A 24866-nucleotide genomic window follows, 5' to 3' on the forward strand; every position below is an offset into this window, starting at 1 on the left:
TCAGGGGAGAATCTAAACCCCCTTTCCACAATGAGTCCAGGGAACCTAATCTCAGCTTTAGACACTCACTAGAAAGTACATAACTGCCTGAGCACGGTCAGGCACTTGGGATGCAATGTTGGGGAATGAGAAGACTGAGGGGAGACAGGAGGAGGGGAATATGCAGCCGTGACCACTGTTCTCAGGGAGGGCATGGGAGGTCTGTCTGAGGAGGTGGCAGTCAGGGGTGTGTGAGGGAAGGTGAGCCTTTCAGGTGGAGGCCATAACATATGTGGAGATCTGTAGGGGCCAAGAAGAGTAGCTCGGGTCTAAGCAAATCTTCTGGTTGGGACAGAGGCAGGAGGTTGGAAAAGAGAAGCCCCAGTGGGGCTGCTAGGGACCTGGACCATTGGCTCCTGGTGAGGTGACTTACACAGGGAGAAGTGACACAGTCCGGTTGTGTTTGTGGTAGAGGATAGATCAGAGGAGAAAGAAGTCTAACTGGATGAGTTGGTTAGGAGGACTGCTCTGGGGAAATGAAGAAAGTGACTTATATCATGACTGGGCAGGATAGAGTCGAGCATCTCAGTCCCACATCCTGTGTAATACCACTGTGTCCCCACAGCTGGAACCACTGTGCAGGCATGTCTTCTCTACTTCTGCAGCTGTTGGCGGTCTATGGGGCCATTCTATACCTACTCTATGGCTATGATGTCCTGCATCAGTCCTACAGAGTTGTTTTTTTTTTGTTGTTGTTTTTTTTTTTTTTTTTTTTTTTGGTTTTTCGAGACAGGGTTTCTCTGTGTAGTCCTGGCTGTCCTGGAACTCACTCTGTAGACCAGGCTGGCCTCGAACTCAGAAATCCGCCTGCCTCTGCCTCCCAAGTGCTGGGATTAAAGGCGTGCGCCACCACGCCCAGCGCCAGAGTTGTTTTTACAGTAAGCATTTTATAGATGAAAAAGGCAGGCAGAAGGGTATGTGACCTGTTGGAACTGGTACATCATGGAATCAAGATCTGAACTTGGATATTCGTCAGCATTTATATAAGAATCTCCATAGTGCACTGCCCCTCAGGTCTGATTGTCCTGACCAGCTGTTGACCAGCATGTCCTAGAGGGATGCTCACAGGCACCATAGTGTGTCCCTGGGTCTTTGGTCTTTGCCACCATCTTACAGGAGGAAAGAAGCTTGGAGATGTAGCTCAGTTGATAGAGTGCTTACCTAGTGTGCAGGAAGCCCTGGCTTTGGTCCTCCGCATCACATACGTGGCTCAGCGGCACACACTGTACCCTTAGCACTTGAGAGGCAGTGGGAAGGAGGGTCAGAAGTTCAAGATCACTCTCAGCTATAGAATGAGTTTGGGGCCAGCCTGGGTTATCTGAGATCTTCTCTTCAAAATGAAACCAAACCAAACCAGCAAAAAATTCTAACCAACTAACCAAAAACAGGAAAGAAAGAAGACCAATAGAAAAAGAAAGATGCATAGTCTGAGTGGAAAGGCCCTTGGGAGAGCGAGTGGTTGGTTGCTGAAGTCTGGAGCCATGAGCAACTGCAGGAGTTGCACTGGGCTGGCCTCCTCTCAGGACCATTGCCACGTTGACCTAAGATTCTGCTGCTGGTCCCTCATTTCCTTCCAGTTCAATGATAGCAGTAGCTAAGGGTTCTGCAGAGCTGACAAGGTGATCCCTAGAGCCCAGAGAGAGCATGCCGCAGACCATGGAGGCCCGTGTCCCTCGAGCTGTTCTTGCTGTTAGGATTTCCTTAGATTTAGGTGGCAGCTGTGAGTGAAAAGCATTGCTCTCTCACTTTCCACTTCTGCATTCAAGGTGAGACATTCCCACCTTCAGCTTTCCTCTTGGCCAGCCAGGGTCTGTGGGGCCATACTTGAGAGCTTCTTGCCTTAGCTCACCAGGTGTGGCCTTCAGGATTAGGTGACATGGTGAATGCAGGTACATTATCTGCTGTAGCAAGCACTAAAGCACAGATGTGTTCTTCAAAGAGGTGATTGTCTTCCTTTCGGGGGGTCTCTTTAGGGGCAGAAAGATGATGTTTGGTTGGCTCAGTGACCTAGCACTAACATGATTTCTGCTGTGTTATAGGTCTGCATTTGGGTGAAAGAATGGTGTATTGGCTGTGTTCCATTGGCAGTGGCTGACTGTCTGGAGCTCTGTGTTGGGAGAGATAGTAAGGCATCATGGGGCTACAGGAGCAACAAATGCTGGATGGATTAGTGATGTCTGGCATGGGTATGGCTGGATGTATCACTTGGCTGTCACTGCATAAAACGTTACCCCCTGGCTCCCCAAACCCAGTGGTTTAAAACAATAAGCATTCTTTGTTTTAAAGTTTCTGTTGACCAGGAGTTCAGGAGTGGCTTACTGACTGGTTCTGAATCAAGGTTATTAAGGTTCTCCATAGAGACAGAACCAGTTGAGAAGATTTCAGTAGAGGTAAACATGTAATGGAGGATTCATTAGGGAATTGATCATGTGATCATGGAGGATCAGGACTCCCATGATAGACTGCCTGTAAGATGGAGACTTCAGCTGAAGTCAGAGAGCCTCAGAGCTGGACAACCATTGGGCTGTTTTTCATCTGCAGCCAAAGGCCTTGTAACCCAGGGGTGGGGCCTATGGGAGGCTTCTGGAAGAAGTCCTGGGGTCCCCATGATTCTAAAGTACAGGGCCTGAGGAGGACATGGTTCCACCTCTAGAAGGGAGAAGGAAATTTTTTTCTGTCTGAATCTTCAGCCAAATGGACCGTACCTAATTAGAGGGTGGGTCTTCTCATTCTCCCCAGGTCACCCTCCTCTGGAAATGCCCCAACAGACAGGCACAGCCAGAGGAACACTTTGCTGGGCCCCTCTGTGGGACTTAATCCAGTCAAACTGGCATTTAACACTGATAAACATGCTCAGAGGGGTCTCATGAGGCTGTGGTCATCTGAGGACCTGCCTGGGGCTGGAAAGTCAGTGTCTAGGGGGCTCCCTGTGTGCAGAAAACCTGGTTCCTTACCTATCATAGGAATGGCCTGTGACAGGACAGCTGTTCTTCCTAAAAAATCCAAGAGTGGGGAGGGGAGGGAAGGAGGAAGGGAGACATACAGACCTACACACACAAGGTGGGGGGGGGGGCGGGGGAGAGGAAGAGGGAGAGAAAGGAGAGAGAAGAGAGAGAGGGGGAGACAGGGAGACAGAGACATTGATTGATTGATTGATTGATTGATTGATTGATTGATTGATTGATTATTGGAGTACTTCTGTAACTTGGGAGTGGGTCATGAATCCCAGTTCACACTTAAGGGAAAGGGAATAGGCTCCACGAGGGGAGGGGCATTTACAGGCGGAGTGAAAGCACCCCTACAGCCAATCATTTGCTATCACTGTCAAAGGTGACCTTAGAAGGCAAAGGCATGGCCTTGAAGGTGGGGGAGGGGGAACTACAAACCAGGATGTGTTCTAGAGCATGGGGCAATGGGGTGCTGCTTAGAGGAGCAGGGGTGGGGGATGGACTCAAGGTAGAGCTGGGTGGCAGGGATGCATTGGTATTGTTTGGTTCAAGGCATTTTGCAGAGTCCTGGCTAGCTGGAGCTGTCCTGACTGCCGTAGGCTGAGGCTCCTGCTAGCTACTCCATTTAGCATAGTCTGAGACTTTGCCCATCAGGCTTGAATGGATGGCAGCTGGAACTCAGCCAGATATGGGTGGGCCAGCCCCACAAGAGAGAGCCAGATGTTCTTGGTTGCTGATGCCATGGTAACCTGCCTTTGCCTCTCACCAAGAACCTTGCTACATTGGTCTGTATCAGGCACCCAGGGCATCACCTGAGCTCTTAGATGCCTGGCCTTGGCATCTAGGCCTGCTTGAGACAGACTCCTAGCTTCACCCGGAGCCAGGCTGGCCCAGGTCCTGGGAGATGCAATAAGCCTATGATAATGACACTGTATGAGTATGGGGACCACAGAATGGGATATTTGATGTTGGGCTTTATAAGAAAGTCCATCCTCACTCTGCCCTAACCTGGGACCTTGAGCCAGTAGTCATTTGGGGCCTCAGGCTGTGCGCCCTTCAGACAGTGGTGTGGCTGGCTAAGAGACTAAGTCGAGGCAGAACTCCCTAGCTTCTTCAAGCCAACATGACTCTTGTTGTTTTAGTTTTAGTCAAATGAAGCTCCTGGCCAGTGCTTAGCTACTCCATGTGGCATTTTGGAAAAGATGCCCCGTGGCCTTAACTTCTGGGAACCCAGAGGTCTGCCATCCTGGAAATCTCTGTCTGTAGAGGCACAATGCTCCTTCTGGTCTTGGGACAACTGAAGCCCCAGGGAGGGTCCTGTTCTTCTTGCCTGATCAATGGCTTTCCTTATAAAAGATTTACATTTGTGTTCTGTCTGTCTGTCCATTTCTCTTTCACTCTCAGTTTCGCTCTCCACAGAGCTGGAACAACTTTCTCCCTGAGAATTTTTTTCTTTTCTAGATGATCATATCAATATATTTGAATCTCAGACCGATGGTAATTAAAAAGCACACAACCAGCCATTTTAAAATTCAGCTGTTTTACTTAATTGATTTTGCCGCCAGACCCAGGGAGGGGGTGCAGGAGGAGGGAAAAGGAACCGGGAGCCAGGCAGTGGAAGGAGACAAGTTTCCAGGAGGGACTGGAGGCAGCCGAGGGCCCTGCTTGAATGTAATTGCTGAAAATGCTGCAGTTTGTTTCTGCTAATGGCTTTCTGCCGAGAGGGCCAGGGGAGGAGGCAGGTCCTTCGCAACTGGAAGGGAGGGGCAGCATTTATTTCAGCTGCTGGGGCAGGGGGATATAATTCTGCTTTCGGGACAGGGTCTATTTTTCCTTGCTATCTATCTGCATAAAGTACTTTCACTGAACACTTTGAATTAAGGTTCCATTTAGAGATACTTTATTCATATTTAATTACAGGCTGCAGTACCGATCTTTAATTACCTTTTTTTTTTATAAGCCAGCTAGGAGCATCCACTAGCAATCAATTATTGGGTATGTGCATGTATGTGTGTATGCATGTGTGTATGTGTATGTATATGTGTATGCATGTATGTGTTAGCATGTGTGCATGTGTTAGTGTGAGAATGGGAAGGTGTAGGAGTTACTTCTAGTTAGAGAAGGAAAGATGGCTGCAGGGATGCTGGGGTACTTGGGGTTCAGGGATGCTTGGGATGGGTCAGGGATTTGCCTTGTACCCTTTCTGCTCTGTTGCTTCTTCTGGTCAAACCGAGAATTTCGTTAACCCATTACTGCTAGGGATGGCTCAGTGCTGAGTTAGCTGCTGGAGTTAGGTGGTATCTTGGGGCTTTCTCCATCCCCTGATGAGGGCAGGAGGTTGCGGGGGGGGGGGTTCCTGTCCCTGGGTGAAATGGCAAAGCCTGGCTTCCTCTCACCCCAGAGATTAGGATCTGCTTGCCTCAGTCCTCTCCTCCCTCCACTTCCCTGTGGGGTGCTCTTGGCAGCTGTTCTTGTCACAGAGCTCTAGAGGTGCCATGTCACTCTTCAGTAGCAGTGACTCTGCAGTGTCCCCACAATGACACAGGCTTGGAACTGGTTGTCCTTCTCAGATAAGGAGGTGACGTTCCCTGGGCCTGGCAAAGGCTAGGTGTAGGGAATGAGGCCACAGGAAGATCGGGCAAGGTCCACAGCTCCTCCTTGGAAAATGGTCTCTCTGGTGGTCCTCTAGTCACTACTGGTCTTTAAAGGGGTCTGTGTGGATCTCACTAGGCAGTAGCAGAATCCCTGCCTCATACTGTTCCTGGGTCCTTGTCCCAGTAAGGGGGCAGAGAGAGGCCGAAACCCACAGTCACTGAGTGTCTAAGGGGCCCTGGCCTGGGTCTCCCTCATGCCATTTATCTCATGGGTATTCGAGAACACATTGTGTCAGTCAGAGCCCCTGGCCTCTGTCAGAAACCTTTGATCAAACTGACTTATGCAAGCAAAAAAGCAAACAGAAAGGAATTATAGGCTAGGTAGTCAGGGATGTCTAGATCAAGGGGCTACAACTAACTAGGATTTACTCCCCCATTTCTTGGCTCTGCTTTCTTTGTTTCTTTTCTGTGACCTTTAGCATGCCCCATGGAATTGTGTTTTTCTTCTCAGGTACAGTAGAAAGCATGTTTCTTAAACAGATACATAAAAGTTAGTTCTGTAACCAGTACCCCACCCCCCACCCCGAGCTTGCATCTCTAGCTGCATATGTATCAGAAGATGGCCTAGTCGGCCATCAGTGAAAAGAGAGGCCTATTGGTCTTGCAAACTTTATATGCCTAAGTACAGGGGAATGCCAGGGCCAAGAAGTGGGAGTGGGGGAGGAGAGTAGGGGGAGGGCATGGGGGACTTTTGGGATAGTATTGGAAATGTAAATGAAGAAAATACCTAATTAAAAAAAGAAGTTAGTTCTGGATGGACTAGTTGGGCCACATGTCTTATTTCTGAGCCAACTGGGGTGGTTAGGGCTGCTTTCTGACTGGCCAGGCTGAGATCTCATCGGGAATAACAGCTGCCCAGGTAAAGCTCAGGCATGGGAGTAGATAACACAAGAGAATCTTGTCCTCAGGAGCCCAGAACTCACAGAAGAGGAACAGCAAGTGTGTTGTTGGGGGAGCAAGGAGATCTAGACACTAGGCTGGGGACAAGCGATCCATTGGAGCTCTGTCTCTCATGACCAACCTCTGTGGCCCTTCCATGATGCCTGGGCCTTGGCCTCTACAGAATTTTGGTAGATAGAATGAAACTAAGAAGAAGGTACAGGAATGGTGGCAGGGAGGTGGGAACCATTTGTGCCATAGTAGGATTAGCAGGATTAGCAAACAGGATTGGGGTGGTAGCTGTGGGGCCTTTGGTATCTCAAGTTTGAGGAGAGAAAGGGGCAGTGCCGAGGGGCAGGATGATTGTATCTGGACCATGTAGCCATGACCAAGTAGTCGAAAAGAGAAGATGTAAGAGAAAGTGCAGTTTCTATGTCATGCAGAAATAAACTGAGGCACAGAGGAGGCAAGAGCACTCCCAGAGGCTCACTTTAGGTGTCTGGCAGCCCTAGGAACCTACTAGGGTGTGGCCAGGCCAGCAGTGGCCCAGAAGTCCATGTCAAGGCTGCTACTCAGGCAAAAGGTAATTGATGGCTGTGATTTGGAGGCTCCATCTTAAAGGTCCCAGAACTCTCTCGGTTCATAGGATTGGAATGTCTTCCATCTGGCCTGTCATGCTGCTCTGGCCCCAGCTCTGTTAACTTTTTATGATTCAGCAGACTCAGTGGTGGATCATTAAATGGGCAGATGAGACCCTGTGTTTCTTTGGCCTTCAATGGGAGTCACAGAGCTTCTGCACTCCTGTGTAAGCGTGTTCTCCATACACGTGTCCTGTCCTGTCCTGTTCTTCCCTGTGCTGTCCGTGATTCTGGTGTGAATTCTGATGATAGCAAAAGGGCCATCTGGGATCCACAGAACTAACTGATAGGGCAGTAAATCTGCTGTGGGACACAACGCCCTCTCACCAAATTAGGCCACGCTTCCTTTAGTCATTCTGTTCTCTTTCTACTCCTGACAGATCCACGATTTGTTCCTGAGCTTCGATGACACCCCTCTTGGGGCAGCCTCCCTGGCCCAGGTCCACAAGGCGGTGTTGCATGATGGTCGGACAGTGGCAGTTAAGGTCCAGCACCCGAAGGTTCAGGCTCAAAGCTCTAAGGACATTCTCCTAATGGAGGTGGGTGCTCCCCGTTTTCTTCCCTGTTCCTCAGTCTTGTTTTTCCTCAGGAGCCAGACAGCTTCCCAGATAGTTACTCAGGCTGGTGGGTGGACTGTGGCCTCCGAGGAGCAGAGTGGGAGAGGAGAGCTGAGACACGACCCAGGCTGTGTCATAAGAGCTCGCAGTCACACCCTGGCAGGGTTGGTCAGTTCTTGATTCGTCCCGGAAATGCTCTGGGATGTGTCTCAGAACATGATGCACAAGCCAATGGGGCCAAGCTGATTCAGGTCCTGATGGGGACCTGAGTCACAGGGAGACCTCCGGGGAGATGCAGGAGAAATGAGAGGAACCAAAGGTGATCCCCCCAGGGGTAGCCGGAGCTGTACCTTGATGTGTTTGGTTACAGCATGAGAGGACACGTGATAAGCTATGGCACAGAAAACTGGTGTGCAGATTCCACAGAAATGCTCATCAGATAACTCGTTTGCTTATCTGACATTTGTGTTGAGTTAACAAACTTAGATGCTTGCAAATGGCCCTAGGGAAATCCCTAGAGGGCCTTGTGTGCTTCTGGAATCTTCTACATGTGTGTCTAGACCAAGGTGTGTGTGTGTCAGGGGTAGGGGTAGAGTATGTGCTCCTACTATTGGAGAAGTCGCCAGTCCTCCTACATACAGGGCAACAGTCTGTTGCTTCTGTATGTCTCTTACCTTCCTAGGCTCTCTTCCTTTTCTTAATCTAGATTCTACTTGCAACTCATTGTAAACTAAACATGTGTACTGAGGTCTCTTCTCATTACATGTTACGTGGGTGCGGAGGGCGTGTGAGGAAATGAGCTCTGTCTCCATCCTTCTCATGGAGTACAGGAGTATAGGAGACAGACGTATAAACAAACAGCCATCTAGTAGGGACCTGAGCTCTCAACATAGAAAGGCACTGGGCCTGGCTGAGTGGACATGACAAGGGGGCTTCCCTGGAGGGTTAGCATTCTTGTGCACTTGAAGGACTCATGAGACTACTGGGCAGTACAAGGATAGCTTAGCATGGGGGAGGGCCCTAAGACTAGGAGCAGACAGAGCTTGGAGAATGATCACGAGCTCAGATGGTAGGAGTGGTTGTGAGTAAGAGAGGGAAGATAGGCAGGACAACAGAGGGCCCTTATCCCAAGCTCAGATGTGGAGCAGTAGCCACAGTCAACAGTGACATACTTGTTTGCCTGACAACCTTTTTCTCAGTAGTCAGCGGGGAACCATTTAAGAATTCTAATCAGGAGCCTGTCATGATCAGATATACGCTGGAAATCAAAGTGGGTTGGCAGTCAGGAGAATGCATTGGGGAAGCACAAAGTCTGCGTAGCCAGGAGACTGAGAGCTGTTGTGTTGGTGTGAGAGATAAAATAGGAAGCAAGACAGAATCATGGGGGTAGAGAAGTGAGCTGGGTTCAGTGGGGGAGTCATCCAGGTCTCGTGACCAGCTCCTCATGGGGAGGGGGCCAAGGAAGAGACAGAAATGTCTTCGATTTCTGGTGTAAGAGATTACTAGTGGGTGTCTTTGCCTATGTATATCAGCTAAAGTCTAGTTGGGGGAAAAAGACATTGCTCTGGCTTAGAAAGGTATTGAGTATAGCAAGTTCCAGAAGCATAATGGAATGGGAATATTGTTGCAGCCATTTTGGTAAATAGAGTTTCCCAGAATGACGTAGCACTGCCAAGTGGGAGGTCAAACCAGGAAGGCACAGAAAAGAGTATTTTGAGTTGGGTGGGGGTGGGCAGCTGTGAAGGTTTGAGTGGTGAAGGAGAATTGAGATTCAAGAAAGTGGAGGCACAGTGTAAAATTCTCTTGTCCAGTGTTCAGGCATGGGAGGCTGGGGAGCACAGGCTTCAGTGCTCCTGAGACATGAGTAGGCCTTAGTTGACGGGGAAGGGATGCTGTAGTCTCAACAGAGAGACATAACTGAGATGTCCAGGCAGAGATTCAAGAGACTGGGTACCAAGAACACAAAAAGGCATTGGCTTTTGATGAGTCTTTGCTTGGAAAGTAGAAGGCAATAAAGGCTGGGCATGGATGAGCATGTGGGACCCTGGAGAGGGGAGGGAAGGTGGGCAGCAGAGTATGTACCAGCCTGATAGCCTCTATTTTTTCTCTGCTGTAGGAGGCCAGACCATCTGCCAAGATGAGAGGGGAGGAGGTGGCATTGGAGGCTCGAGGGGGTGAAAGTTTGGAATAGCTGCTGCTGTGTCTTTCGCTGCCGAGTGCCCTGGGTCTTGTGTTGCAGACCCGAGATTTTAGAGATTCTCTTGGTAGATGAAGGCATGGTCATAGCTGGGAGAGAACAGGAGCCAGGGAGGATCCATGGGTTTCTGGTGGCTCTAGTGTTGGGCAAGGGCCTACCTTTGCTCAGCCATGTGTCATAGCCCCCATGGGCTAGGAGGACAGCTGTCACTTTGCTCTGTTCAGATCCTCAACTGGCTCTTTAAGAAATGTATATAAAGAAAATATCTAATTATATTTATGTATATAATTCAAGGGAAAAAAAAGAGAAAGAAATGATGGCTATAAAGTAGTAAAGGTTTGGAGTCTTCCTTCCGGAAGTCAGCATCGGATGCTTTTGGTCGGGAAGTATGCCCGGCAGGTCCTCTGCAGAGCGTGCCATGTCATTCTTGGCAGTAGCTGGGAGGGTTAGGGTTAGGAGCACGGGTAGAGCAGAGATCCAGGAGGGCAGCTGTAGAAGGTCTGATCCTGCTACCCACCCAGCCATCAGCAGGACCAGCAGGCCTTGTCCTAGGTGGGAAAGTCCCATCATGGTTACCTTTCTCCACTGGAAAACCAAGATCTCAATTAGAAAGCTTATGTTGTTTTACATTTGAAATGAGGGTTTTTTTTTTTCTCCCCCAAGTCCAGATCTAAGTGATATCTGTATTTTAGGGCTGACAAAACTCTAGAAAGGCGTTCTCACCTGTGTGGCAGGAGAATGTTTTACTCTTAGGGGACACCAACGCTACCTTAGGTTCAGAAGCCTATGGACGGGTGTAGGGGTCTGGCTTGCCTGCATAGACTGCTGGGCTTTCTTCCATGCCAGTTCTGGGTATTGTATGCCTTCAGGCTTGTGTCTCGCCATAGGAAAGTCAGTATGATTAAAGTGATTCCTACTAAACAGAGAGGGACTGATCGGCTTAGCCTCTGGATATTTGCTTTGTTAGGAAGGCACGCTTATAAATCTGAACAGCCATCTCATATGAGGACGGAGGACAGGAAAAGTTGAAGTCCACTGGCTGTCCCCGCTGGGATGCAATAAGTAGAGTGTCCATAGAGAAATGACACAGGTGGGATACTCACGTCCTCTCAGGTGTGCAAGCACCTGGACCAGTTGCCCCAAGGTGGACTGATCTGACACCTCACTGTGGTTTGTAAGCACCAGGGTTCTTCCCATCTTTAGTTGTCCAGTAGTTCTCAGCTTCCTGGTTTGTCCTTCTAACATACTGTCCCTTGTCGATCCCAAACAGCTGCTCAGCTCTGGTGACATCCAGATGCCAAAGAAGGCTTGCACTCTCTCTTATTTTCTTTTCAAACAACAACAACAACAAAGTTCCCTAGGGGTTTTCTCATTTGTTGTTGCTTGAGGTAATGATACCATGGCTGTTCTGGCATTAATTGTCCTGGCAAGAGAAATGAGATCACCTTGAATGTGAAGCCCCATCTTCCCTGATGGACAGGAGGATGCCCCAGAATCAGCTGAGCCAGAAAGGTGGGGGAGTGGCTCCTGGGTTGGTATCCAGGAACACATCTCACCCTAAGGTTTGGTGTTTTCTGCAAACCAGACCCTTGGGGATGGGAACTGTCTCTGGGACACAGTGTAGAGAGATGCCTGAGAAAGGGAAGTCACTCTGAGCACAACATCTGACAGTCTTGGTGACACTGGTGACATTGTCCAGGAGAGAGAGGTGCAGCCAGGATGCTTTCCCGCTTTGTCATTATCACCCGATACTGTCCCCTGAGCAGTTGGGGTAACTCCATTTTGAGATGCGCAGCTAGTGACGCTTATTGATTTGTGTGGCTGTTTGGAGCCAGACTAATTGGGCCCCGAGATTGGAACAGTGATTCAGCAGGAAGGGCTGAGGGGACGGGCACCATCTTTCCACCTGCAGCCAGCACTGCAGTTCCTTCCTACGCAAGGTGCTGGAAGTTCAGCAGGTCATATTTACTGCCATGGTCACTGCTGGAGCAGAGTGGCACTCGGTAGGCTGTAAGCTGGTGATGAGTCCTTTGTCCCCAGCTCCTATGTTATCATTCCCCTCTGCCCCCACCCCTGTCTCCATCTGCCATTGCCTGTAGAGCTGTTGCAGCAGCTGAAGTACAGCTCTCACTCTGTTGCCCTCCTAAGGATCTAAGCTGTGACCAATGCCACTCCATGCATGTGCCACAATCCCCAAGTGGTCAGATGCATTGAGGCAGAGCTCTCAAGCCTGAGTGCCAATGTCTGATCTCTTGCTTGATGTCACTTGTCCTTTCCCAGGGGATGGACGACTGGTGACAGTCCTGTTGTTAAATTTTTGGGTAGCATGTTCACACTGTCTGTCATCCTGTTTCTTTCCTAAAAGTACCGATTAAGGTGGCAGCTAGGTAATTCTATACCGGCACCAAAATCTAACAGCTGATTATAGTTAAAATAAACAGATATATAAATATGCAGGAATGCTAGCCATCCCATGAAAAATTGTGTTTATTCTGTATCTTTGTGTTCTAAAAGGCATGAGCTTTCTAACTTAAAGATCCTTTAAGTGGCAGGCTGTTTACGCACTCTGAGCAGTGTCCGTCCTCCTCAGCTCCTGTCTTCCCCAGCTCAGATCAGTGTGGGCCTTTTCTCCGTGTGCCGATTTGCATGGAGTAGCGTTTCTTTTATAGCATTTGGTCACAGGAGGCTCCAGTGTGTTTTGCCCTTTACCAAAGTTTCCTATTGTATTAGCTCACAGTGCCTTGAATAAAGCAGGACTAGAAAGGACTGAGAAAAACCTGGGTTCAGATTCTGGCGAGGCAATTATGAACTGTTTCAGGGTTTTTGGGGGCTCCTAGAAGTACTTTCCTTCTTCGTGAAGTGGGCAGGGTGGGTGAATGAGAGGGGGTCCACGAGCTCCTGTAACATGGAGCTGGCACAGGGTGGGCCTTGAGTGACGGGTGCTTTCACTTCCTTCCTTTGGGAATTATAAATAACTGTCCCTATGGCCAGGCCTGGTGATGCATGGTTTGAATTCTAGCACTTGAGAGGCAGAGGCAGGAGAATTTCTGAGTTTGAGGCCAACCTGGACTACATAGCTAGCTCTAGTATATCCAGCTACATAGAGACCCTACCTAAAAAACAAAAGAGAAACAAACAAAAAAATCCCCAAACCAATCTTCCTGAAACCCAGTAAATAACAAACAAACAAACAAACAAAATAGCTATCACTGGTTTTCAGACTTCCATGTGATCTTGTTTTTGTATTCTTTTTGTCTGTCTTACAACTGATTTTTTTCTCTACTGTGAGGCAGTTACTATATAGGGCAATAATTTCATTACCTGTATTTTTCTTTTCTTTTTTTGTCATAGCATCTTAGTGTAACCAAGATTGTTTGTGAACTCACAGCAATCCTCCTGCCTCCACTCCCCTTTGTGCTGGCATCACAGGCATGGACCACAGTGTCTTACTATATTTTTATTACTTTATCTTGAGGGAGGCATTACTGACTGTATCTTGATTGATCAGGCTCCAGATTTGAAAGGAAATTCTCAGCTCGTCTCTGTTCTCAGGAACTCAGAGGTAACCCCTTTCCCCAGTCAAATCCCCAAACCCAAACCATTCCCATCCCTTAACCGTGCGTGTAATTGTCTCGAAGATGCTGAATACTTTGAAAAATTCATGTGTTCGTTTGCTGATTCACTTCTTCATTCATGCGAGTGTCCAATAAACATCTGCGAGCGTTGAGTAAGCGCTGGCTGCTGGTGAGAATGCTGGCTGCTGGGAGAATTTTATGGAGGAAGTGCATTTTGGGGAAAAAATTAAAAAGGCAAACAGAAGATAACACCTGTTTTATTTTCGTTAGCAGCATCTGTTGTCAAAGAGAAACCAAAATGAATGTACTTTGGCTTAGGCACTTGGATGGGTGAGCAGTGAGCAGAGAAGGTGAAGGAAGGCTTGACTCTCATAAGCCAGTGAAAGTTACCCTGCCAGCTATGACCCTTACCTTCCTCCTCTTCACCTAATGGACCTCAGAGGTTGGTGAACCCCTGAGCTAGGGGCAAAACCAAGAAGTGCACTTCCTGGGCTTTGTAACTGTTATCAGAATGTGAAGTTGACATAGGGGGAGGGTGACCCGCTGTAACAGCGAGACTTCTGGCTTCCTCTCAAACTGGTATGTGCATGGTGTGTGTGTGTGTGTGTGTGTGAGAGAGAGAGAGAGAGAGAGAGAGTGAGAGAGAGAGAATGCGTGATGGCATGGCATGACCTTGTGTGGCCTTGTGTGGAGGTCAGGTTCTCCCCTTCCACTGTGGATTTTGGGCATTGAAGTCAAGCCATCAGGATGCACAGTGAGTGCTTTTGCTCATGGAGGCCTCTCACTGGCCTGCAAACCTCTCATTTGAAGAATAGATGCTCTTTTTTTTTTTTCCAGCTTGATTTTTTTTTTCAGAATTTTTAGTTATCTGGGGTTCAGCTACCCACAGCCAATCAGTCAGTTCAACACAAAAAGAGAGCACAATTTTGAGAGACTGCATCAGTATAACAACATATTATTATAATTACTTTGTATTTTTCTGACTTGCTATGCCTCATTTATGAATTATAAGCCTTTATGTATAGAGAGAACAGGAAATAAAGGGCTATATCATCTGCAGGTTTGGATGCCCACAGGTTTCCTGTATTCTCCCTTGGTAAGAGGGGCTGTGTGACCACTGTGGGACCCACCACCCACAGTGACTCGGAACCCAGATCTCCGAGTTCTGTGAAGGTTTGGGGTTATGGATTAATGTACTAATTAGCTACTAGCAATGAATATTAATAAAGTGTCTGCCTTTGTGATGAATGGCATAGAGTACTAATGGTGACCAATAGCATTAGGATTGACTAATTATATGAATGATTAGTGATGGAAAAACCTTTAAAATACCTTTCAGTATGCTTGGATATTAAGGATAATTAAAAATTTCATAAATAGCATGAACTATAGAAAACAGTGAGTAACGGCTGCTTGGTCAGCAGCTCCCCCAGCACAGACCTGTGTAGGCTCCCATAGGCTACCCTGTGTAGACCCAAGTTTGGCCCATGATGTCAAGTGCTGATTGTATAAGTAAGGGAACTCCTGGGCTGCTCTCCTGGGCCTCTCCTGAGCCCTTTCTCCTGAGCGTCTAGACCTGAGCAAAAAGCCTTAAAGGTTTTTGTTTGTTTGTTTGGTTGGTTGGTTGGTTGGTTGGTTGGTTGGTTGGTTTTCTTTGGTTTTGGTTTTGGTTTGGTTTGGTTTTTGCCTGAACTTGGACTCAGAGAGAGGAATTCAGTCCCTTTCAATGGTCCTGAGGCTCCCAGGCTGGGCTTAGTCGTGTGACAGCCACTTTTATTTTTTGTGCACTCGCTCTGTCCCTACTTCAGTGGCAGCTGAGGGTCATCTGAGGATACCTTGATAAGATGCGGTTTATGTAGGCTGTTCTGTCTAGGTGCCTGGATCTGATGCACAGTACCCTGGCCCACTGTGTGTATCATGAGACACAAACAGAAACACAACAAATGAAGTCAGTTGGTGTAAGGTCACAGGTCTAGCCCGTGAGTGACTAGACAAGACCGAAAAGAAATTAGACAATGGTCCAGTGTAATTAAAATTGGTTTTGTTAGAAATTGACCATGGTAACCCTGTGTGATAGTCATCAGGATGGCACCTGGTACATCACAGAGGACATAGGTTCCAGACAGAGCAGCACATGCCCTTTGGGTGATGGGTTTACAATAGATTTGGAATTTTCTCTTTCTCACATGTTAATCAGCACCAATGGAGGGAGGCACAGAATCTGCCTGTCAGTGGGGGTCCAGAGAGTCCTTCTGGAGGTTGGAAATGGAGTGTGGGAAGTGAGGGGACACTGTCACCAAGCCCACCACACCTGAGGAGCCTCGGCACGTGTTTGGCTCCTCCCACTGGGCTCTTGTCCTCTGTCTCTGATGTTTAACTCACACCATCAGAACCATACCACATGCCAGGTCAGACTCCCCACCCTACCCCACCCCACCCCACCCCTGTCATCTCATCACTCAAGGATCCACGGGGAACCCAGGTGTCAAAATGCTGCATTCTTTATCTAGATGGGCAAACCTTGGTCTTGTCAAGTCTGGATGCTTCTTTATTCCAATTTTTTTTTTTAAATTATGAAGTCTTATCTTATGCAGACAACATAGAAAATAAGGCAGGGTGAGCATATCTCTTATAAAAAATGCTTGGGGCCAGGAGTGTTTTGAGCTTTTTTGGATTATGGAATTTTGTACCTATATAATGAGGCATCTTGGGAATGGTCCTATGTCTAAAGACAGAACTCATTTATGTCTCGTATACATTTTACCTGGTAGCCTGAAGGTAAATTTTATGTAATAATTTTAGTGCTCTTGCATTTTTGAATGCAGCCTGTCATGAGGTCAGGGGTGAACATCTCCATGTGTGATATAATGCGGGCACTCAGGAAGTTTCAGGTCTTGGAGCACTTCTGATGCTAGAACCTTGAGTCAGGCATGTTCAGTCTGTATCACAAGTGTTTCAATCCCAGCCTTGAGGCTGAAGCAAGTGAAGGTATCAGCTGCAGTGGGAAGCACCTTCTCTACTCTGAACAGGTTGAGCAAGAACAGCTCTGCCTAGGGATTTCGGTCAGTTAGTGAGAACCTGCCCACCTACCATGCGCAAGGCCCTAGGTTTAGTCTCTGGCACAGGCAACCACCATCACCAACAAAACAATGACAAAAATTTGAACAAATATGGGCGTGGCCACATCACAGATGACGAAAGTGGCCTTAAACAAGGCTTCCTAACTGTACAGATTTGTAAAAAAAAGAAATCACAGGAACTCTCAGAGCCCCAGTTAGTGACATCACAGGAACTCTCAGAGCCCCGGTTAGTGACATGGCATGTTCCTACATGTCTCCCATGATTGTGTGGATTTGGAGCAAGATGCTGGGTACCCAGCCAGGCAGTACCTAGCCAACAGTCGTCACGGTTACTTCTGGATGCCGGTCTCTTCGTAACATTTTGGACTTGGTACAATTATTGTGGCAGAGGCCAGGAAAACAGTTCTCTCTCCCATGTGTACTTCACGGGAGACCCAGGCAGGGCATAGAGCAAAAGTTCAGGGCTTTTCTATACCTGCCCTTGCTCTGAAATAATGACATGGAGACCTGCTATATTTATTAAAAAGCTTCTTGCACTTTAGTTGGGCAGGGTTCTCATCTGTTTTAACACAACTGTGCCAGTCTGGCCTACTTCCCAGCCACCTGCCATCTTGGTCCTGCTCTGGCTGCTCCTGCTCCGTCCATCCTTTCCATGGTGTCTCTCTCTCTCGTAGCCTCTCATGGCAACTTCTTCCTGGTGACCTCCCTCCTCTCCTTCCTCCACCCAGGATCCCCCTCCCTGGGATCAGAAGTCTCATCTTTTCTCTCCCGTCCAGCTATTGGCTGCTCAGCTCTTTATTAACCAACCAGAGGTGACAGAAAACAATTTTTACATGAAAGTAAGACAGGAGATGCTTGGCAATGCCAATCTGTCAGGGCTGCGACCCCATCTCTGGGCCCAGTAATCAGCATCTGATTACACAGCGCACAGAATCATCCCCCAACAGGGTAGGGAGGGTACCTTCCGTGGTGGGGGCCGTGGGCTGACTGGCTGACAGGTCGCTTGGTGGCTTTCAGGTGCTTGTCCTGGCCGTGAAGCAACTTTTCCCAGATTTCGAATTCATGTGGCTGGTGGATGAAGCCAAGAAGAACCTGCCTCTCGAGTTGGACTTCCTGAATGAAGGGAGGAACGCCGAGAAAGTGGCCCACATGCTCAGGCACTTTAACTTCCTAAAGGTAGGAGAGCGGGACCGTCGAGGATGAGTGCAGGGGTCAGTTGGGCCCTACCCTGGCTGTCCCTACATAGAGGGCGTGAGCTGGGACATCTCTTTGCCAAAGTTTCTTACTTAAGATGAGTGATTTGTAATTGGAGACCCACATGGAAGCCCTTGAAGGCAATTTCCAAGAGTGAACCCTAATATGATTGTTGAACCAGCTGTTCGTTGCGTGCTCAACACTGAGTACCCCGTGGGCCTGTGTTCTATGGCCTCTGCCTCCACAGAACATGCAGTGAGTGACGGTGACAGCTAACACTTCTGTACTCTGATCTGGCTCCAAAGATGCATGCTACATTTGCTCCTGTAGTACACAGTTTTGTTACAACAGTGTTTCTAGACAGCACTACAGTATGCAGAGCTTTACAGCAGAAACCTTGGGGCTCCCCAGAGAAACAGACACATAACCTCCTCAGGAACACAGAAAAAGAAGTGTAAGGCTTTAGGGCCTCAAAGGTGTATTCACTTGCACATACCAATTTTCCTCTTCCTTATCCTATATTTATTATTTCCTTGGTCTCTTGGTGTGTTGTGGGAGGCCCCCTTTTGGCGCCGTTCTAGAAATTTCCCACTTAATGGGAGCAAGCAGATACATTATTGCCTGTCTTACAAAGTGTTTTGCACACAGTGGACCTTCATATTTATTTTGGTGGCTTCCCATGAGGAAACGCTTAATCTACCCAGGGCAGGGAGCTCAGAAGGCCTCCAAAAAGGGCTGACTGCAGGGAGGAGAATGCAGTGTTCAGTGAGCGAGCGTTTCAGTGTGTCAGGCCCTGACAGGATGCTGACACATCCTGATGGCGAGCCCTTCCAGCCCATCCCTGTACACAGCTGTGTCTTGGGTAGAGTTCCAGTTTTAGCCCAGGCTCTCTGACTCTGTGTCTGCTGCTCACCTCAGAGTTTCTGCCGCCTTTCACCTGGCAGAGGTGCCCCTTAGTGCCGGAGTGCTGAGCCAGACAAACCCAACAATCTCCTCCACCGTTTCCATGGAAACAGCAGAATCATCCTCTGGCTGGAGCCAACTAGCAACTGCCAGACCAAGACGTGTAATAATAATAATAATAACAACAACACAGATTTTTGAAACAAGGATGCCAAATTGGTAAATAATTAACATAGTGATCTGACCCACTGCTGCCAGAACTCACATACCATTCCTAAGACAATGGAGGGATGAAGGCTCCTAAGTAATTAATTTTGCCTAAGCACATCATAAGCAGGAAGCAAATTCTGCACGGTGAACCCAGCTCAGCTCTTAAAACTGTAGATGGATTGCTCTTGCATGCTGGCACCCCATCACAACATCTGTGCGTAATTAAGTCTCAGCAACGAGTTTGCCTCTCATGTGCGAGGCCTCTTCCAGTGCTAAGGGGGCGTTTAATATCCTCGACCCTTCACAGTAAATCTTTGGGTCTCAGCCCATCTCTGAATAAAATAGAGAGGATGCCAGAAGAAGGTGAAGGGCAGCCAGACTGAACAATACAGATCTGAGCATGCGTAGAATAGGGCTGTTGCAGGCATTCAGACTTGTGATTAACCTGAGGGATAGTTGGGGACAGGAAGGAAAGGAGAAACTGTCTAAGCATAGGTTTGAAACCAGTATAGATAAAAGCTCGAGTGGAGATGAGAGTGTGTCACATCAGGCAGGGTCACTCCAGAGTATTTTGTGTGTGGTCAGGACCCTGAGGGATATGCGAGCTCTTGGAGAAGTGTCCCAGCTCATTAGACTTTCAAAGATGAGCAACATGCATGATAACATATGACCTTTTAATGTGTTAGACACTTAAAAGTGTTTCACATATATTTACTCTCTAATCTGTAGAGTGGCCTCACAAAAGAGGTACCATTTTGAACCCTGTGTCATTGGTGGGGAAGCAGAAGTCCCAAGTGATCGAGGCATTAGCCTAGGTTGACATAGTAAACCAGCAAGAGGCAGAAGCAGGGTTAGGGGGGAGACAGCATGGCTTAAAGCCTGCACATCAACCTGTGTAGTACTTGTTTGAAACAAGTACTACAGATTCAGAAATCTGAATCACAGAAGACAACTATGTTGCATGATGTTTGCATGAGTGTGTGAGCGTATGGCATTGACTCAGCTCTGAGGTGGATCAGGATCCTCATGGGTCACTGCGTAGCTGTCACAGGACAGCCACGGTTTAGCCAACAGCTCAGCATTTGGTTCTGTGTGGGACACTTGTCCTCTTTCCATGCCAGTGGTGCATGAGGTTGAAGCAGGCTCATGCCACCCACATCATCTTACTAGGGGTGCACTAGGTCTCAGAGAGACCGTGTGTCCACAGTCAATACAGCAAGTAGGAGCCTGAGCTCTGACTTCAGGAGGACTGTATCCTGGATGATAACAGAGGCTCCACAGTGCACAGACAGAGTAGAGGTGCATGGTTAGGCCCCACCACGAGGCCCTGGCTACCCAAGCAAGGTCGTGGGACTTTTTATAGAGGTTGGGCTGTCCTGATGTGGTAGCAGGTGGAGCTCTCAGGTGGGCCTTTGTGGGGGGCTGTCCTGTATGACGTAGACCCTGAGCCAGGGTCTCATAGGCCAGAGGTGGCCCTGCTGGGGCCAGTGAGTCCCTGGTGAGATGCCTCCCTAAGCTTGCTTCCTTTATAGCCAGGTGCCAATGTTTTTGTCTCTTTCTTTTTCCTTCCTGGATGTAAGAAGGAGACGGGCAGTGGTGAGACATAACCATTTGGGGACTTGAGGGACAAGTCATGTACTTTTGCTGTTTTGTGATTTTGTGGTCATTTCCATGTGATAATCCAGCCCCGAGTTGCTGAGGAAAAGGGTGTGTGATTATCAGGCTGGAGTGGTCACATCATAGGGAACGAAGGTATGGGAAGGAGTCCCTGGCTTATTCCTGCCCGTGCCCAGGCAGCCCAGAGAGACTTCAGCTTTAGGCTCTCACCCCACACCTTGGTGCTCTCCTGGCTGTCCTCCAAATGACCTAGTAGGTCCTGCTCGGGCTCTGGCCTAATGTTTACAGAGCTCCAAGACCCACTGCCAAGCTGAGGTATCCAAATCAATGGATAAACTTAACCAAAGGTACCCAAATAGTATACCTTTCCCCTGGAGACCAGGAGCAAGGATAATGACAGACATGGACTTGTTTCGAGTTGACAAGTGTGTCTGAATCTTACATCCAAAGCAACAGAGAGTCATAAACGTCTTGCTTGATCAACCTAGATTTCCAAATGGTGAAAATTTAACATAGGCTCATCTGCTTCTTACTTAGTACCAGGGTTTCACATACAGGTAGCTCCATGCCCTTCCGGACCCCTTGCCAGGGAAGGAAACTGAGGCACGAGGTAAGAGAGTGATCGACGGTACAGCTTTCTCAGAAGAACTAGGAGAAATGTGCAGCTGGACTTGAGGGCTGTCTAGATGGTTCTTGGGACACTTAGATGAACTGCCTTTGGTTTTTCTCCTTAAGAGGAGATAGTCATCAAAACCTTGGAGAAATAGTACGCTGAAAGCATCATGGCTTTGATGGTACTGATAGTGTCACCTGCTTATGTGACATCACGCAGCCTGTGGTGCCCTCTGACCCCTTCCTGTTCCCACGGAAATCTGTTCTATCTTGCTTTTCGGTGTTTTCAGAGTCAGGGAGAGTAGGAATATGTTAAATAGTTTATGATTTGTCTGCAATGAACCGAAGCCCAATCCGACAGGTTTGTTTGTTTGTTTTGAGACAGTGTTTCTCAATGTAGCCCTGGCTGTCCTGGAGCTTGCTCTGTAGACCAGGCTGGCCCTGAACTCTCAGAGGAAGACTTCCTCTGTTTCCTGAGTGCTGGGATTAAAGGAGCGTGCTACCTGCTACTACTGCTAGCTAGGTATTTATTTATTTATTTATTTAATGCTTATTCTTATGGCTAGAAGAATGGCTCAGAAGTTAAGAACATGCACTGTTCTTCCAGAGGACCCAAGTCTGGGTCCCAGTCACCATAATAGGTGGCCTGTAACACTAGCTCCAGGGGACACAAAGCCTCCAGCTTCCTTGGGCACCTGTGCTCACAGGCACATTATCTGCCCCCTCCCCCACCTATATGTGGTTAAAATATTTATTATTTTTTATAGAGTGAGAAGGTGTGCAGCAGTTGCCTGCTGATGGTACTTGGTACTCTGACAGCATCAGGCCTGACTTTCTTTTCCTTCCTTTACCCCCACTGTGGTTACAAGATGGCCGTCACTGTCCCAAGAATCACATTTACCTTCAGGGTGGGAGAGAAAGAGGGGAACAGTACCACAAGCATCCTTTTATGAAGAGAAACGAAACCTTCCCTGAATCCTCTTAACAAAGTGCTGCTTCTGATGAACCAGAGCCACATCATGTGACCACCTGCTATGGGGCAGCCAGGGAACAGGTTTCAGTTTCACACATGTGGGGAAGAGGAAGATGGGTAATAGACAGTGGGTTAAGATCCAGCATTGTCTGCCACAGGAGGCTTGTAAGAATCTAGGAGAAAATAGAATTTGTCTTCTGGTTCAAACTCAGTTCATTGCTTCAATATATCTATTTCCCAGGTGCAGAAACTGTAGCAGGGTTAGGACCAAGCAAGGGTCTGATGGAGGGAGAGGCAGAGGGAAGCAGCTCTTAGCACTGGTTTTAGCTATGTGTGCAACACTGACCACAGTACTTGATGGAAACAACCTAAGGAAGGAAAGATTTGTTCCGGCTTATGTCTTCAGAGGGTTTCACTCATCATGGCGGTGAGGTCAGTGTGGAGCTTGTGGCTGAGAAGGGAATACTGGAAGTTCTTACCATCACAGGGATCCAGGAAATGGAACTTCCAGATACAGGGCTGGGCTCCTGTACCAGAGGCCAACCTCTAGAAGGCCCTGCCTTCTTCCACCAGCCAGGACCTACCTCCTAAAAGTTCCCAAACCTCTCAAAAATAACACCACCAGCTGAAGACCAGGCTCTGAAGCATGACGAGTCTACAGTGAACGTTTCTAGTTAAAGCCTTAGCAGTTTCCAGGTAGGAACATTCCTCTCCCAAGTACCCATTTCTATTATAGTGTGTGGCTCACGGTAAGATGGAGGAGGAGTTGGGGTGAGAGGTGAGGGATGTGGAAGGTCAGGGGTTTAGGGAATGGCAGTGGGGGGTTGAGGAACTTGCGCCTACGTTTGTAAAGGACTTGTGAAGGAGTTCCGCTGTAAGGGCTACCTGGCTGAGGCATCTGCCTGGTCCTCACCCCAGTTCTCTCTGGCAATGGCTCTATCCAGAAAGCAGTACGTCCCACTGCCTGGCTCCCAGCACTTTACTAGGGGATGGTCCTGCCCACAGCCTCCTCCTCTGACGTGACTCTCTTTTTCCTTCTGCAGGTTCCCCAGATCCACTGGGAGCTGTCTACCAAGAGGGTGCTCCTGATGGAATTTGTAGAGGGAGGTCAGGTCAACGACAGGGCCTACATGGAGAAGAACCAGATCGATGTGAATGAGGTGAGGTGGGGGCTGGTGTTAGGACAGAGGGACAGAGTGTGGTTGGGACTGCTTGGCTAGGCCTGGGTTCTGAGACCCTAGAGCCTGGCCTGCTTCCTTTAAAAGAACTATGCATCTATCAGGGAGAGGTCTCCCAGGTTTTCCCATCCAGCCCTGAGCCTAGAGTGGCAACACGGACAAGCACACTTCCCTGAGCTGACTCTGCTGATGGCTTCTTTTCCCCCAGCCGCTAAGTCCGTACAGGTGACTGAGCCGCACAGAGCATATTCATCAACTCCCACCCTGACCTAGAGGATTGCAGTCACCGATCAGTTTCATAGAGCAAGGGAGAAAGAAGACGGAGTTGTGTCTTTACCTCCTGTTCCCCTGGTATCAGGGAAACTGGCTAGTGGACCAGGTTTTGTCTCCAACCTTCTGCTTCTTGGTCACCACAGGGCCCCCTAGGAATGAGGGGGTTGTACTTTCCCCACCCACATCCATTGTTAATACAGTCTCTTCATGTGCAGGGTCTGGGTGGTCAGAACCCCCCATGCTGGAGTCAGAAATTATCAGCTAGCTCCTCAGTGGGGATTATAACCAAGATTAGAACCCAGGCCCTTTCTCCTCCACCTTCTCTGTCTCCCTCCCACTGATCCATGTGGGTCCACAGTAGAACTTGCAGCCACTTGTAACTGTCAGGAAATTGGCAGCAGGAGGGCTGAATAGGCCCCTTTGTTAGCAGCACACTGAGAATATCCAATAGTTCCCCTTGCTTTCAGCTCCTAGGGTAGGGAGGAGGACAGAGCTTGGGTAGTTCACAGAGTGTGGCTGAAGTGGGAACTGGCTGGTCCCACTGGGAGGTCAGCTCTTAGAATTTCCCTAAAACGAAGCAGAGCCTCTGCCTGCTAATTGGGAGATCCAGCATCTTTGCCCTGTGTCATCACTGGCCTCTCCGGCTAGCGATGGACTTCCAGTCCAGGGGCCACCCCCATCCACCCATTACTTTGGATCTAGCAAGCTAAGGCTGTAATGGCATCTCATTAGAGGGGGCTCTGATTTTTCCAGGGGGAATGTAAACACATGAGTAGGTGTACTGATATTGTGGCTTGCTTGTGACTAAGCCAGCTGGAGACCAGTGGACTCTGGGCGGGTGGACTCTCTGTGAGTCAGGACCTCTATCCCTGCTGCTGGGAAAAGCCAGTATCCAGATGGAGAGACCTTAGTAGACATCTAATTTTTCAAGAACGAAGTAAGGCAGTCCTGCCTCTCTGGCCCTCAGTTCTCTTAGTGGAGATGATGGACCAGCTGACCTCCAATTAAGGACCCTTTGTATTTGAATATTTTATAGACCAGTGACTCTATGGCTCAGTGAGCACTGACTGGCTCAAGAGCCATATTTCAGAAGCGTTGGAGGAGTGCGTATAGCTATGCACATTCCCGAGAACCACCCCTGAGTACACAGGAGAATCTAGAATGAGAAGAAGGGTGGCAGAGTGTCCAAGTGAGTGTGCAGCGGATCTCACTCCAGTGTAAAGCCCTTGAGCTATCCATGCTCACCCGAATGTGAACACGCAAGACCTACCTTCCAGTACTCACCAGTAGCCAGCAGCCTGCTGTAGCCTGTTTATATCCCTGACCATGGTAGTAGCAT

General features: G+C 48.5%; 1 protein-coding gene across 7 annotated transcripts in view; it reads left to right on the forward strand.

Annotated features, from left to right (window-relative positions):
- The window catches only part of Adck1 (aarF domain containing kinase 1), a 102195-nt gene that overhangs the window by 62792 nt on the left and 14537 nt on the right, over window positions 1-24866 (forward strand). For all 7 annotated transcript variants that reach the window (XM_021178948.2, XM_085830581.1, XM_021178949.2 and 4 more), the window contains 3 exons: window positions 7539-7697; window positions 17585-17743; window positions 23120-23236. In XM_021178948.2, the coding sequence (XP_021034607.1) occupies window positions 7539-7697; window positions 17585-17743; window positions 23120-23236 (435 nt within the window). The remainder of the gene's footprint in view (window positions 1-7538; window positions 7698-17584; window positions 17744-23119; window positions 23237-24866) is intronic.

The sequence above is a fragment of the Mus caroli genome, unplaced genomic scaffold (assembly GCF_978045245.1).
Source record: "Mus caroli unplaced genomic scaffold, Mus_caroli_1 scaffold_14, whole genome shotgun sequence".
Classification (NCBI taxonomy): domain Eukaryota; kingdom Metazoa; phylum Chordata; class Mammalia; order Rodentia; family Muridae; genus Mus; species Mus caroli.